Consider the following 15,712-nt stretch of genomic DNA (forward strand, 5'->3'; position numbering starts at 1 on the left):
ATCTGTTAAGTGACAACATGGATGGACCTCAAGGGCATTATGCTAAGTGGATAAGCCAGAGAAAGACAAATACTGCCTTATATCACTTAAATGAGAATCTAAAAAAAAAAGAAAGTCAAACTTATAGAAACAGTAGAAAAGTGGCTGCCAGTGGCTGGGGATGGGGGAATTAAGGAGAGGTTGGTAAAAGGGTACAAACTTTCAGCTATAAAATGAATAAGGTTTGAGCATTTAATATAAAAAATGGTGACTATAGTTGATAAAACTGTATTGTATAATTAAAATTTGCTAAGACTAAATGTTCTCTCTCAAACACACATGTATACACATACACAAAGATAAATACATGAAGTGATGGATATGCTGATTAACTAAATGAGGGGAATCCTTTCACAATGTATACACATATCAAATCACTAAGATGTACATTTTAAAAATCTTACAATTTTATATGTCAATTATGCCTCAATAAAGCTAGGGGACAAAAGGACTGTTAATAGCTTAAATTATCAGTAGATATGGATGTACTAATCCATTACGATTTTGTTATTTTTGTAAAAAAAAAAAAAGGTTCTTAAATGTCTAATCGGTGAAAAGGACATGAAATTTTACTTTTAAATGTTTTGTTTTTTACTAGTAAGGGGATACATTTTTCCCTGTTGTCTTCTTTTTCATCTTGAGCACTGTACCATAATGTCATTGGCTAATTTATTTAAATTGGCATTTATACTTTGACCAAAAACTTGTATGTGTTCTCTGCATAATAAAGGTAGTATGCCTTGGTCATACTTGCTAACAAATACCAATTTGTTGGAAGATTTATCTGGATTACAAGTTTATATTTCTGTCACTTTCATGGTTACGGCTAATACTGTTGCTGATACGCAGTTTTGTTTTTTTACATAGAATAAATTTTAAATGACAGATAGGACTAACACAAACAAGTTTTAAAAGTCATTCTTCCTACCAAGTTCTGATAAACATTTGAGAATATTTTCTTTTTGTTTTCCTAAGGTTTTATTTTTTCATTTATTTTAAATAAATTTAGAATTTATTTAAATACACAATGTAAAGGACTAAGCTGATTTTTAATCAAACCACAAAGCAAATATTCTAATACCATTTAATATATTATGTTAATATATTATAAAATATTAATACATTATATAATTTACCACTATAATACATTCAATTTCTTTTCTTTTTTTGTGTGTGTTACGCGGGCCTCTCACTGCTGCGGCCCCTCCTGTTGCGGAGCACAGGCTCTGGATGCGCAGGCCCAACTGCCATGGCCCATAGGACCAGCCGCTCCGTGGCATGTGGGATCCTCCCGGACCGGGGCACGAACCTGCATCCCCTGCATTGGCAGGCGGACTCCCAACCACTGCGCCACCAGGCAAGCCCTACATTCAATTTCTAAACACAATTGATTGTTTGGAGGGCTAGTCTACTCCAATGATTTATAAACTCTTGGGCTAGTTATCATAAAGATTTAATTACTGAAAGTTTACACTAGCTACTATTCAGATTTTTCTTTAATAATCTCACCTATTTATTCTTCCAGAAGAACTTTAAGATCTGTCAAGTTCTAAAGCAAATTCTATAGTTATTTTCTTTCAAACTGCATTCTATAAATTAACTTTGGAAGAATTTATATCTTTAGATTATTTAATATTCTCATCCTAGAACAATTTCCCCTTTTATCCAACCATGTCTACTTTCCTCTCAAATTGTGATTTAAAAAATAAATAAACAAATGGATCCTCAAGGATTTCTGCTGCTGAAAAGTTTACTCAATCTTTGTCCCATTATTAACACTAACTCCAAAGATGCATATTTACCACACCTCTTCAAAATTCTAAGTAGCCTTTCTTCAAAAGCAAAATGTGAAGTCCTCAGTCTAATATTACAGATACATATATCAAATCATTACGTTATACACTTTAATACAATGTTACACGTCAATTATATCTCAATAGAACTGGGAAGAAATATCTCACAGAGAAAATAATCAGGTTTTTACAAAATGCTCCACCAGTGAAACTGCTATCCTCTGTTCTGAAGGCTTCATTGATCTGTTGTCTGCCTTTTATTTCCTGAACAGACAATGCACACAGGCCAATAATGATAGATAATAGCTAAAGTTGATATATTCCTTACATACAGATCCTCCTTTAACTGCCTGATTAGAGTATACACGCTTACTCTTCTGATCAAATTTTAAACTGAAATGGTAAAAAATTGGGTTGTAACCTATTCCAGATTGTTTTTAATAATGACAAGTATATATTTTTTTAATGAATCATCTTGGGAGATGGGGGAATGAATGAAATATGTGAGGGAGACTAAGAGGTACAAAACTTCCAGTTACAAAATAAATGAGTCACAGGGGTGAAATGTACAGAATGGGGAATATAGTCAATAATAGTGTAAACATTTTGTATGGTGACAAATGGTAACTAGAATTATCATGGTTATCATTTTGTGATGTACAGAAATACTGAATTACTACGTTGTGCACCTTGAACTAACATAGTGCTGTAAGTGAATTATACTTCGAAAAAAAAAAAGGAAGAATGGAGGGAGGGAGGGAGGGAAGGAAGGAAAGGAGGAAGGAAGGGAGAAAGGAAGGGAGGGAAGAAAGAAAAGAAAAAAATGAATGATTTGGAAGTGGAAATGGATGAACTGCAAGAAAGAATCTTACCAAACAAAAAAAATATTACCAGATAAAAATCAAATTAAGAAGAATCATACAATATGATACGATTTATATAAATCTTTAACTTGTAAAATACTATGCATCATTTACAGATAAATTTATATATTTGCTATATATTCTTGTAATATATTACAAAAATAAAGGAAGCAAGGGAAAATATTTACATATTAATAACATAAAATATTAACCCCCCAAAACCCAATTGTCAAGAAAAAAATTTATGAGAAAATTGGGAACAATGAATGCTGATTTGATGTTTGATAATATTTAAGAACTATTATAATTATTTTAGGTGTAATAACGGTATTGCAATTATGTTAAAAAACAAAAAAGAATCCCTTTTTTTTTAAAGAATCCCTTTTTAATGATGAAAAATTATTTTTTTATTGAAGTACAGTTTATTTACATGTAGTATTCTAGTAGTTTCAGGTATACAACATAGTGATTCAATATTTTTATAGATTATACTTCATTTAAAGTTACTATAAAATATTGGCTAGGGCTTCCCTGGTGGCACAGTGGTTGAGAGTCTGCCTGCCGATGCAGGGGACATGGGTTCGTGCCCCGGTCCGGGAGGATCCCACATGCCGCGGAGCGGCTGGGCCCGTGAGCCATGGCCGCTGAGCCTGCACGTCCGGAGCCTGTGCTCCGCAACAAGAGAGGCCACAACAGTGAGAGGCCTGCGTAACGCAAAAAAACACAAACAAAAACAAAAACAACAAAAATATTGGCTATATTGCCTGTGCTAAACAAAAGAACACTTATTTTTTATGGATGCATATAGAAAAATTATGGATAAAACTATTTGAGTCTTGGATTTCCTCAAAATAGTACAGTTGGGGAGGTATAAATGAAATAAGACTGGGATATTTGTTAAAACTTATTGAAGCTATGTGATAGGGTTCATTATATGATTATCTCGACGTTTTAATACATTTTAACTTATCTATGATAAAACAGTTTTTTAATAAACTATCTTTTTACAAATACCTCTAAAATATTAGGCACTATGCTAAATACCACACATACTTAATTTTAATTTTCACACCTAAAGAGAATTAAGTATAATTATCCCATCCTAGAGATGAATTAAGATCAAGAGGTTAACTATCTTGTCCATGGCTATCTGTCTACAAAGTGGCAACACTGACTTTTGGACTGACTTTGAGCTGACTCCAGAGTCTGAGCTCTGAACTAAGATATAAGATATATGCTATCTTATTCACCACAATTAAATTTGTCAGCTATTATCTGGAAAAATTTAGCATCAAATATGCTATAACTAAAATTGTGTTTAGACGATCTTCAAATATTTAAAAGAATGATAAAAAAAATAACTATCCATTAAGGGAACTCTGTTATATGGTGACATACTTTATAATTTCCTGATGGCCTTATAATGAAGCAATTCTAACTCCAAATATAACTTAAGGTTTTTTAATTCGCATGACACCTAGTCCTCTAAAATTTTCAGGCCGAATTATCTGTTCAAAATTGAACTTGCTCATTTCTAAAAATGAATCAAATCTTTTGTTAAACAAACAAACAGAAAGTGGCCCCACTAACACCTACCCTTCTGTAGCTATTTGGGGAAGAATAAAAACCAAGTTCCTAGGTGTTCACAGTGAATTGACTGGCACTTTCATCCTATTTAAAGTAAACTACTTTCACTTTAATGTCAACTCATAATACTGGTATTTAAGGCACTTGAATCCTACAAAACTCCATGTTCTAAAGACCTCCTGAACTTAAAATCAAATTCTCAATCACTCAGCCAAAAGTTTGGCAGTCATTCTTTACCCCTTCCTTTCCTTCATCCCTCCAATCTAATTGGTGGTCATCAACCCTTATACAGGGTTGGCCAAAAAGTACATTCGGGTTTTTCCATAGCATCTTGTGGAAAAACCCAAAAGAACTTTTTGGCCAACCCAATACAACCCATCTCCCAACCTCTTCAATCTGTTCCCACCAATCCAGTCTTCCAGCAACTGTCTAAAGTTCACATCGATAATTAACCCGTAAGTAGTCTGTTTTCATTCTTGCCCTCCTCCAGTACTTTGCTCCACCAGACTGCCAAAGTGATCTTTATAAATCACAAATCTGACTGTGACAAATTTCCTCACAAGTCTTTAATGAATCTTCTTGAACTGCGGGGTAAAGTCCATACTCACTATCTAGACCAGAAAGGCCTCCACAGGTCATAAAAAGCTCTTGTCTACCTTTTTGACAGTATTCCCTGAGCTATACAAACACATCCCATATCCCACTGATACCAAAATACTTGCAGCTGCAAACAAAACGCACTCATTCAATCATTCAGTGTATCTACTGAAGATCTACTAAATATCAAGCCCTATCTATACCTCCTTGTCTTTGTAGGTATAAGGCAGGACATAAGGCCATCTCTCATGGAGCTTTAGAGGGGAGATAGACAATAAAACAAACAAAAACTCAAAGAAGAGCAAGATTTCAGACAGTGTAAACTCTGTGAAGACAGTAAAACATTATGATTGATATGAAAAGTATCCTAGGGGTAAATTTCAATTAGGTGGATAAATGTCAATGGACATAAGCATTTGAACTGAGACCTGAATGATATGAAGTAACCAATCATTCAAAAATCCTGGGAATAGAAAGCTTCCAACAAAGTGAAGTAAGTGCAAAAACCCCATGGTAAGAATGTACATAGAATGTTCCAAAAACAGAAAGAAGGCTAGCATACTGTAAGTGTAATGGGCTAGGTGTTATATAGTACTAAATGAGATCAGAGACCTGGGTGGGACTTATACAAGACCTTCCAAGCCTGAGTGTTAAGCAGTTAGGTTTGGGGTTTCCCTGGTGGCACAGTGGTTGAGAGTCCGCCTGCCGATGCATGGGACACGGGTTCGTGCCCCGATCCGGGAGGATCCCACATGCCATGGAGCGGCTGGGCCCGTAAGCCATGGCCGCTGAGCCTGCGCGTCCGGAGCCTGTGCTCCGCAACGGGAGAGGCCACAACAGTGAGGGGCCACAACAGTGAGAGGCCCGCGTACCACAAAAAAAAAAAAAAAAAAAGAAGTTAGGTTTTAGTTAAGGCCAATTAGAAACTACTGGAGGGTTTAAGTCAGAAGATGATGTGATATAATTATGATTTAAAAACTAATTCAGGGGACTTCCCTAGTGGCAAGGTGCTTAAGAATCTGCCTGCTGATACAGGGGACACAGGCTCAAGCCCTGGTCCGGGAAGATCCCACATGCCGCGGAGCAATTAAGCCCATGCCACAACTACTGAGACTGTGCTCTAGAGCCCACGAGCCACAACTACTGAGCCTGCATGCCACAACTACTGAAGCCCCCGCACCTAGAGCCCGTGCTCCGCAACAAAGGAAGCCACCACAATGAGAAGCCCACGCACCACAACGAAGAGTAGCCCCCACTTGCCGCAACTAGAGAAAGCCTGTGTGCAGCAACAAAGACCCAGTGCAGCCAAAGTAAATTATTTAAAAAAAAAAAAAAAGGGACTTCCCTCGTGGCACAGTGGTTAAGAATTCACCTGCCAATGCAGGGGACACAGGTTTGATCCCTGGTCCGGGAAGATCCCACATGCCATGGAGGAACTAAGCCCATGTGCCACAACTACTGAGCCTGCGTTGTACAGCCTGAGAGCCACAAGTACTGAGCTCGCATGCCACAACTGCCGAGGCCCACACGCCTAGACCCCGTGTTCCGCAAAAAGAGAAGCCACCGTAATGAGAAGCCCTCGCACTGCAACGAAGAGTAGCCCCCACTCGCCGTAACTAGAGAAAGCCTGCATGGAGCAACAAAGACCCAACGCAGCCAAAAATAAATAAATAAATAAATTTATTTTAAAAAAAAAGAAAAACTAATTCAGCATAACATGCAGGAACAGACTGTAGAGGGACAAGATAGAAGACGAGGAGAAAGACTACTTTAGAAGCAACTATAGTAGCCAAACTACAGACTATTGCACCTTGAACCAGAGTATTAGCAATAGATGGATAGAAATGGCAGACTTCGGACACACTATAGAGGGAGAGCCACCAGGACCTGCACCAGGATGAATTGACTCATACCTCCATGCCTTTGCACACACTGTTGCACAATGATCCTTCTAAATTCATCTGCCTAGAAAACTTCCAAGTATCCTTTAAACCCCAATTTAAATCTCATTTCTGCATAAAATCTCCAATTTGCCCAGCCAATTAGTTGTTAAACCATCTATATCCCTAGGGAATATATGTCTAATCTGCTACTTGCCACGCTGTATTGTTACTCATTTCTTCCTCACCAGCTTGCAAGGGCACATAAACAGGGCCAAGTCTTAATTCTTTGGGAACTCCTCCAGTGGACAGTTTACACTGACTCTATCAAAAAGGCCTCCATAAAGCTCAATAAATGTTTGTTGTACTTATAAAAATTTCTCTAGAATTGATATTCAGCGAGCTACAAAAACTGTTAGTCTAGTTTTCTTAATTTTCTAAACTTCTCTTAAGTCAGATCATCAGAAGGAAAGATTTATCTCTCCAATCTAATTTTTATTCTTACCATACCTTTTCAATATTAAAATAAACCTCACACATCCTTCTGGAAAAGTGAGATAAATAAAGGTATATAATTAGCATATTTTAACTAGTAAATACAAATAGTACGGATAACTACCTTATAGAAGGCAGCATAGTCTGCTGAAATGTTTGTGCAAATACTGGCAGTAACCTTTTCAAGTATATGGGTGCCATTTCTGGATCTCCTTTCGGCTCATTACATTCTTCTTCATCTTTGTTTGTATCTTTCTTTTTCTTATCATCTCCTTTATTAACTGGACACATCCAATCACCTACAGACAAATATTGTTCAATAAAATACTTTGCTGGAAAATTTTTCTTTCAATGAAAAAACATTGAAATGTACTATAAAATCAACTATAATTACCCTAATTAACAACAGTCAAACAAATTAGGATGTTGTATCTATCAACGGCGTTTATAAAACTACTAATGAACATTAGTACCTCCAAGAAGCTGAATCACAACTTAAGGAGATAATTTTGGATACTTCACTTGATTCCATAAAATATTTCACAGAGACTCTGCATTCATCTACTCTGTGAAAACTTAAAAATTTGGTCAAACTACTTTGTCTATGCAATAACCAACTATTCTTTATGACATTCACACCCCCTTAAACTTGTGATTTGGCCTTTTTGGAATCATGCAGCCACAGTCTCAAAGAACACAGAATAGTACACTGTTAAATGTTTATCAAATATAAGTTTGTGTGTGTGTATGTGTGTGTGTGTGTGTATGTAATTATTTGACTTCACAGAAATGATTTCTTTATATAATGTTAACATGTCTACAGAAAGCTACTTCTATGGAAGTGAAGCTGAAAAGTAATAGCAGATGGCTTAAAAGGAAAGATATTACCACTCACCTGGAGACTGAAGAATAGCTACTACTTCACTATGGCCCCTTTCCCGAGCTTTATCTAATGGAGTTTTCCCATCTTCATCTCTCAGATCAGGATTTGCACCATGCCGTAAGAGAGTCTAGAAAAGAAAAGCATTTAATGTGGATATAATAATTAACACCTTATTTCTTCAATATCCAATTCTGCAACCTTTAGATTGCACTGACATACTTCAGACTGCAGACTTACAGAATTAATCAAGCAGGTACCAATTCAAATCTCTGCCTTTGCATACAACACCTTAAAAGCGGTTTATTTATATCTTGAAAAAATTATAGATTAATGTCACTTGGTTATTTATTAACATCTCAAATGAAGTACGTTCACATTTGAACCTGTCAACTGCTCCAGTCAATTTCCTTACTTTAACAGAGGTACTAATATTCAGTTTGTGGTGTGGTAATCATCTTCATCATTTCGTGTATACTGCCAATTACCAAGTTAAATTGATTCTTCTAGAATGAACTACCAAATTTAGGTCTTAAATACTAATTCGCACTGTTCACCTTTTTTTTTTTTTGGCCACACTGTGTGGCACGTGGGATCTTAGTTCCCCAACCAGGGATCAAACCTGTGCTCCCTGCAATGGAAGCCTGGAATCTTAACCACTGGACTGCCAGGGAAGTACACCAATTTTTAATGGACACTGGACTCTCTCCCCAGCAGACTGTAAGCTCTTTTGAACAGAGAACACATCTCATATTTCTCCTATCAGCCTCAGAGCTGCAGCTTTTTGAATTTCGTTATAACACAATATATCTGACAAATAAGTGAGTACATACATTCATCAGAAAAGTATGCAGTACTGGCTAAAAATTCCAAACTGCTGGAGTTTGAATCAGAATAACTCAGTATTTCATCAAATCTAGGATGCCACAGATACTTATAATCTGACATAATCGGACAGAGATTATAATTAAGTACTACTAAGAAAGAAAAAACAATGCCAATTAATTTTGCAACAATGCTTTCCTATTGCTTGGATTTTTTTTAACTTATTGAAAGAACTTTTATAAACTTAGATTTTTTTTCATGTATTACTTGGACAAACATAAATTTAAAAAATAAATGAAATATAATAAGATATTTCTGTAACTTCACATTCTGAGCACAATTGTTCATAATTTCTTTTTGATCCGAAGTCACCAATATTTGTGTTTCTACACACAATGCTGTCATCTGTGCCATAAAGAGTTTAGTGACACAGCATTACTGAGCGTGCTCTTCTATCAGAAAGGATTTTTCACTCAAGTTACTAAAATCCATTTCACAATTTGTATTGAATTGACAGGTAATAATAACTATGCTGCAATTTCTATCTGGCCAATAGCAATTATAAGACTTTCCTAGTTAAAAGATGTTAAAATGTGTATGGGGGGGTGGGTAATATCTTAGAATCAATTAAAAAACAGGAGAACCTGTGAAGAATGATAAAACATGTTAAATGCTTAAGACCCTGGCTGGCACAAAGTAAGTGCTTGGTGAGCACTATTATATCATTATTAGTAATGGTAGCTATAGCTCATTGCAGGCTGACGTATAATCAAGATGGGTTAAGGTTAGATCCAATTCATTTGGCTCCTTCTCCCATTCAGCTACCCAAAACTGCAAAACAGTAAGGGTTTGAAAAAAAAATTGCCTTAATAAAAATTTTTACCACCCTTAGGAACATCATTCTCTAAAAATTAACCAATTCAAACTGACAGAATTTGAGCTTGAAGAGACCACCTAGAAAGCTAAGTTGTTAACAAAAATCTTCTTACAGTGTGTAAAGACAATACTAGCAATACAGTGACAATAGTAGCAGCTACCATTTAAGCATCTACATACAATGTGCCAGCTACTATACTAAGTGCTTTTCATGTATTTTTTCCTAATTATCACAATAAGCATGCTAGCAGGGACTTTCCTGGTAGTCCAATGGTTTAGACTCTGTGCTTCCACTGCAGGGGGCACAGGTTCGTCCCCTGTGGAAACTAAGATACCAAATGCTGCGCAGCGCAGTCAACAATAAATAAATAAAATACTAGGAGTGTATATACATTTTATTAATAAAACTGTAAGTCAAACTTAAGAAACTGGTCCAAGGCCAGACAGCCTTTTTTGTTAATGAGTTGAGACTTGAATCCAGGTGTGCCTGACTTCTTAGCAAATATGAAAAATTCCTTCACAATATGAAGATTCTTGAGACCTAGATCATACATTTGGTTCAACCCTTATCATTTGACCTTTCTGGACCTCAATTTCTCCTAACTGTACAAAAAAAACTCTACAGTAACGATGTATGGAGATTCCTCAAAAAATTAAAAATAGAACTACCAGGGACTTCCCTGGTGGTCCAGTGGTTACGAATCTGCCTTCCAATGCAGGGGACGCGGGTTTGATCCCTGTTTGGGGAACTAAGATCCCACATGCCGCAGGACAACTAAGCCCGTGTACCACAACTACTGAGCCCACATGCTGCAAGTACAGAGCTCATGCGTTATGGAGCCCACACTCCACAACTAGGAAGAATCTGCACCCCGTGGTGAAAGACCCTACATGCCGCAACTAAGACCTGATGCAGCCAAATAAATAAATATTTAAAAAAAAAACAAAACAAACTACCATATGACCCAGCAATTCCACTCCTGGATATTTATCCAAAGAAAATGAAAACACTAATTGGAAAAGATATGTGTACTCCTATGTTCATTGCAGCATTATTTACTACAGCCAAGATATAAAAGCAACCTAAATGCCCAACGATAGAGGAATGGATAAAGAACATGTGGTATATATATATACACAATGAAATATTACTCAGCCATAAAAGAGAATGAAATCTTGCCATTTGCGACAACACGCATGGACCTAGAGGGTATTATGCTAAATGAAATAAGTTGAACAGAGAAAGACAAATACTGTATGATTTCATTTATATGAAGAATCTAAAAGACAAAACAAAGGAACAAACATAACAAAACGGAAATAGGAAAAAAAAAAGAACTCTCCAAAGTCCTTTGCTAATCTAAGAGTCAAAGATATCATGTTCTTCGGCAAATAAAATATTTGCTATATTGATAAACAGAAATAAGAGAAACATGTATAAAGTTATTCGTTACCAAGAGTAAGAAATCGGGAAAAAAACAAGTTTTCAGCAATAGATGACTGGCTGAATAAATCTGCAGTACATTCACACATGCTAAGTATACGGATGTACAAAAACTCTCTATATACTAATAGGGAAAAGTCTCAATGTGTATTATTAAATGAAAAATGTGTATTATTAGATGAAAAAAAGCAAAGTATAAATCAGTGTATATGTTACATTTTGTATAAGGAGAAAATAAGCATACATATTTACTCTTGCTTGCATCTGTATTAAGAAACAATGAAAAGATAAACAAAAAAACCCAATCAAAAACGCTTACCTGTAGTGGGGATAGGGAAATGGAGCAAATGGAGATAGCATGAAAGCATGGCTTATCAGAATAAAAGTTTTCATTTCATTCTAATTTCAGAACCATGTAAATGTTAAATATTAAATTAATAACTTAAAAACCTGGATTTTACCTTTGCTACTTGAGGTCTTCCAAAACATGCAGCATAATGTAATGATGATGACCTCTGACCTCTATTAACATCAGCACCTCTTTCACAAAGAAATTCTACCTGTAAAACGATGGAGCATCATCAAGTTGCCTTATTAATATTGCTATCTTTGATTTAAAACATTAGCTTTTATTTATTAGCTTACCATTTCCTGAGTTCCAAAAGCAGAGGCCCAGTTTAATAGAGTCTGACCCACATCATCCATAAAATTTACTTCAAAGGCTGGAAATTTGAAGGAAAAAAATAAATCTTTTTAAAAGTCAACAAATAATAATGAACTTTTCTAAAGTGGGAACCATTTAAAGATTGTTATTAATAATCACTAAATACACAGCCAATTTTAAACATTCAGGTCGACTATAAAGTCGTAAATAATCAGCAAATGTAAATTCTGCTAAGAAAAAGTATTCTAAAATTTTTATTTAAAATAAACATAAAATAAGAAACAAAAAAACAAACACAATAAAACTCAAGAGTATTAGTTTCCTCACACTGTAACTGAGGAAAAGAAACTAAACCACATCGATAATCAAAAGAAAACAAAAGTCTGATGACACAGAAGCATTTTTCACCAACTTATATTTGCTGATCACCTCATGAAGCAGTGTAAAAAAAATTGACTATATATAATGATAATTCACTTGTGTCAGTTTCCATTAATCTTGAGAAAACAACAGCCCTAAATTCAATCTCCACTTAACCTTAGAATTGGTATGAACTCCTGGCAATAGACAGGTTAATTTCATTTACTTATTCAACAAGCATTTACTCAGATCTTACCATGCACCAGGCTGATAATTTATATACATGGGGAGAGGAGAGGATATAGAATACGTTGGCCATTCTATTTTCTGGCACAACTGCTAAAAATTAAAAAAAAAAAATTAAAAATCTAGAAACTAGAAGTTGCCTATATAATTCCTTATCTCACAGTTTTCTTTTTATATTTTAAAAAATATTTTCCAACCTCCTGTGTCAATTGCATCTATGAGTGCATCGGTATCTTTACTTCGAATACAGTCTATAAGCTGCCGATGTGAGCGTTCCCCAGAACTATCCAATCTCCGTAGTCCTGGGATTCTGCCTGTGGATCCAGCACTAGACTTTGGCAAAGCCTTTCGTCCTTCAAATAATAGCACCAAGAGAAGGTCAACCAAACGCATGGTATCAAGCACACATCTTTCATCACCCTGCAATGCACTTTCAATTGAATCTGGAAGTTCTGACCTCAGGAGATCCTAAAAAGAGAATGGGAGAAAAAAAAGTTTTAGCATACTTGCACTACACCAAAATACTTCTTCTGAAAGATTAAGTAAGATTCAAAAACACTCTTACGTGCGTTACTACTGGAGAGCCTCTGCAAAGTGTTGAGAGCAGACTTACAATTGTAGACACCTGGTTACTCAATTTGGAATCTGCAGCTGTGGAAGGCGCTCCTGTGGTGCTGCGACCTGGTTTGCAAGCTGACGATGGCCCTGATACAGTACCACCAGCAGCAGCCATTCTAGACAATAGCTCCTCAGTTAATCCGTGCTTGGCTAATGGAGCTGGGTCAACACCACGACGGGTAAATCGGTCAGCTAGTGATGCAAAACATCGCAGAGCTCCATCTGAAACCTAATGATGTAAAGAATATACATATGGATAAAATTCACTTAAAAAGGACCAGTACTGTTTATTTCAATACTGAGACTATTAAGAAAGGCAATTGTAGCAAAGCATACAATCTGTCTAGGTTTGAATACTGGCTCCACATTCTGATAACTGTATAACCTAAAGATGTTACTTAACTGTTCAAGGCGTCAGTTCCCTTATCCGTAAAATGGGAATAGTAACAGTATTTATAATTCATTGTCTGAGCTCAAATGAAATATGTAAAGAATCTAGAGGAACAGTAAAAGCTCAACAAATATTTACTATTATTATGTACAACTTTGCCAAGATAATCGATGGACAGCAACTGAAAATAATTAACATCTAAATGGTAAAAAGCATTAAAAGTCAAGTTTTATTTCCTAAAGATGCTAATATAACAAGTTTACACATATAAAATTTCAAATACTGTTATTTTACTTTAATGAAAACTACCCTTTTAAGCCAACAAAATTGTGCTGAGCCAACAAATTACACTGGGTATAAGTGCAGCTTTAAAAATTATATACTTCTAAAACGTTTAAATTTTAAGAATAAACACGTAACATTTTATAATTTAAAACATATCACTGCCAAAACAAAAAGAGATTATCATAGAGATCTAAGATAAAAGAAAGAGAAGATGAAAATTATCTCTAGCTCATCAAGCAAAAAATTCAAATTGCACTAAGGTTGAACCTTAAACAACACAGGTTTGAACTGCATGGGCCCACTTACATGTGGATTTTTTTCCCCACTAAATTCACACTACAGAACTACATGATCCACAGCTGGTTGAATCCACAGCTGCAGAACCCCAGATACGGATGGCCGACTGTAAAGTTATGTGCAGATTTCCAACCGTGCGGAGGGTCGGCACCCCTAACCCTCACCCTGTTCAAGAGTCCACTGGATATCGTGGTTATAACTAGTGGACGCTATAAAATCACGTTTTGAAAAGAAAGTACACAAGAGCAATGTAGTTACCTGATGATCTTCATGTTTTAATAAACTAGACAGAGATTCTACACAAATTTCTAAAGAAGAATCTTGAGGTTCCATTTTGCCACAGAGTCTTGATACCACAGCCATGGCAGAGTGCAAGGTATCTTTATGAACCAGGTGTCCACTGTCACGAATGAAGGTAAGCACACAATTCAAACCACCAGCCTCGAAGACCGCACCTGACTCACGAGTGCATATCAGTTCTAACACCTACAACAGTAAAACAAAATTCACAAAAGAATACAGTAAGTCCAATTTTAATTTTCGAGAATGACAGAAAACACAATACACCCTCCAAATTGATTAGGAGCCACACTTTAAAAAGGGCAGGGTCTGAGAAAGGGGGGGGGCAGAAGCTGTGTCTGGCTGTGAAGATGGCAAGAAGTAGTCCCTGAAGCAGCCCAAGAAGGTGGCCAAGGAAGATAAGGCATTCAAGCAGAAACAGAAAGAGCTGCAGAAGAAACTCAAGGAGCTAAAAGCAAAGGCCATGGGGAAGGGCCCCCTGGCCACAGGTGGAATTAAGAAATCTGGCAAAAAACTGTTCCTTGTGCCTGAGGCAATGGTGATCCTTAATTCCATTCTCGTTTAACCATCTGGATTCCCTGCCATAACATGCTGCTACCTACAGCTAGAATGAAGTGTTGACTTGGAGCCTGTTGTACCTTTAAGAATAAACTTTTCAGGAGTTCCCCGGTGGCGCGGTGGCTAAGACTCTGCACTCCCAATGCAGGGGGCCCGGGTTCGATCCCTGGTCAGGGAACTAGATCCCACATGCATGCTGCAACTAAGAGTTCGCATGCCACAACTAAGGAGCCAGTGAGCCACAACTAAGCAGCCCACCTGCTGAAACTAAGACCTGGAGCAATCAAATAAAAATAAATAAATAAATATTAAAAAACAAGAAAAGAATAAACTTTTGTTAAAAAAAAAAGTGAAGCAAAACAGAAGAAATTAATTTTAACATATTTTATTTAGCCCAATATATCCAAGGTGTCATTATTCCAACATGTAATCAATATAAAAATTATTGGTATTTTTATGTAATAAGTCTTCAAAATCCCATGTATATTTTATACTTATAACACACCTTAATTTGGGGTAGCCACATCTGAAGTGTTCAGTAGTCACATATAGCTACCATATTGGACAGCATAGGTTTAGGCGGTGAAACCTGCATGACAAGCTGAGAACTACAAGTAATTTAGCAAAAATTTATAAAGGTCCTAGACATTAAAAAAAAATTCAATAAACGCCAGCTATTACATTATTCATCATCCTCACACTTACTCTATGAAT

The 15,712-nt window shown here is 36.1% G+C and overlaps 1 protein-coding gene and 1 pseudogene across 5 annotated transcripts in view; one reads left to right on the top strand and one right to left on the bottom strand.

Annotated features, from left to right (window-relative positions):
• Window positions 1–15,712, bottom strand: part of HECTD1 (HECT domain E3 ubiquitin protein ligase 1) — a 91,451-nt gene that overhangs the window by 49,203 nt on the left and 26,536 nt on the right. For all 5 annotated transcript variants that reach the window (XM_027110991.1, XM_027110994.1, XM_027110995.1 and 2 more), the window contains exons 4-10: window positions 14,399–14,626; window positions 13,115–13,396; window positions 12,747–13,017; window positions 11,925–12,001; window positions 11,741–11,839; window positions 8,150–8,264; window positions 7,379–7,553 (exon numbers count right to left, since the gene is read on the bottom strand). In XM_027110991.1, coding sequence (XP_026966792.1) covers window positions 7,379–7,553; window positions 8,150–8,264; window positions 11,741–11,839; window positions 11,925–12,001; window positions 12,747–13,017; window positions 13,115–13,396; window positions 14,399–14,626 — 1,247 coding nt within the window. The remainder of the gene's footprint in view (window positions 1–7,378; window positions 7,554–8,149; window positions 8,265–11,740; window positions 11,840–11,924; window positions 12,002–12,746; window positions 13,018–13,114; window positions 13,397–14,398; window positions 14,627–15,712) is intronic.
• LOC113622949 (translation machinery-associated protein 7 pseudogene) lies at window positions 14,766–15,186 on the top strand (annotated as a pseudogene).

The sequence above is a fragment of the Aethalodelphis obliquidens genome, unplaced genomic scaffold (genome assembly GCF_003676395.1).
Source record: "Aethalodelphis obliquidens isolate GAN/ISIS:26980383/991018 unplaced genomic scaffold, ASM367639v1 scaffold10, whole genome shotgun sequence".
Classification (NCBI taxonomy): domain Eukaryota; kingdom Metazoa; phylum Chordata; class Mammalia; order Artiodactyla; family Delphinidae; genus Aethalodelphis; species Aethalodelphis obliquidens.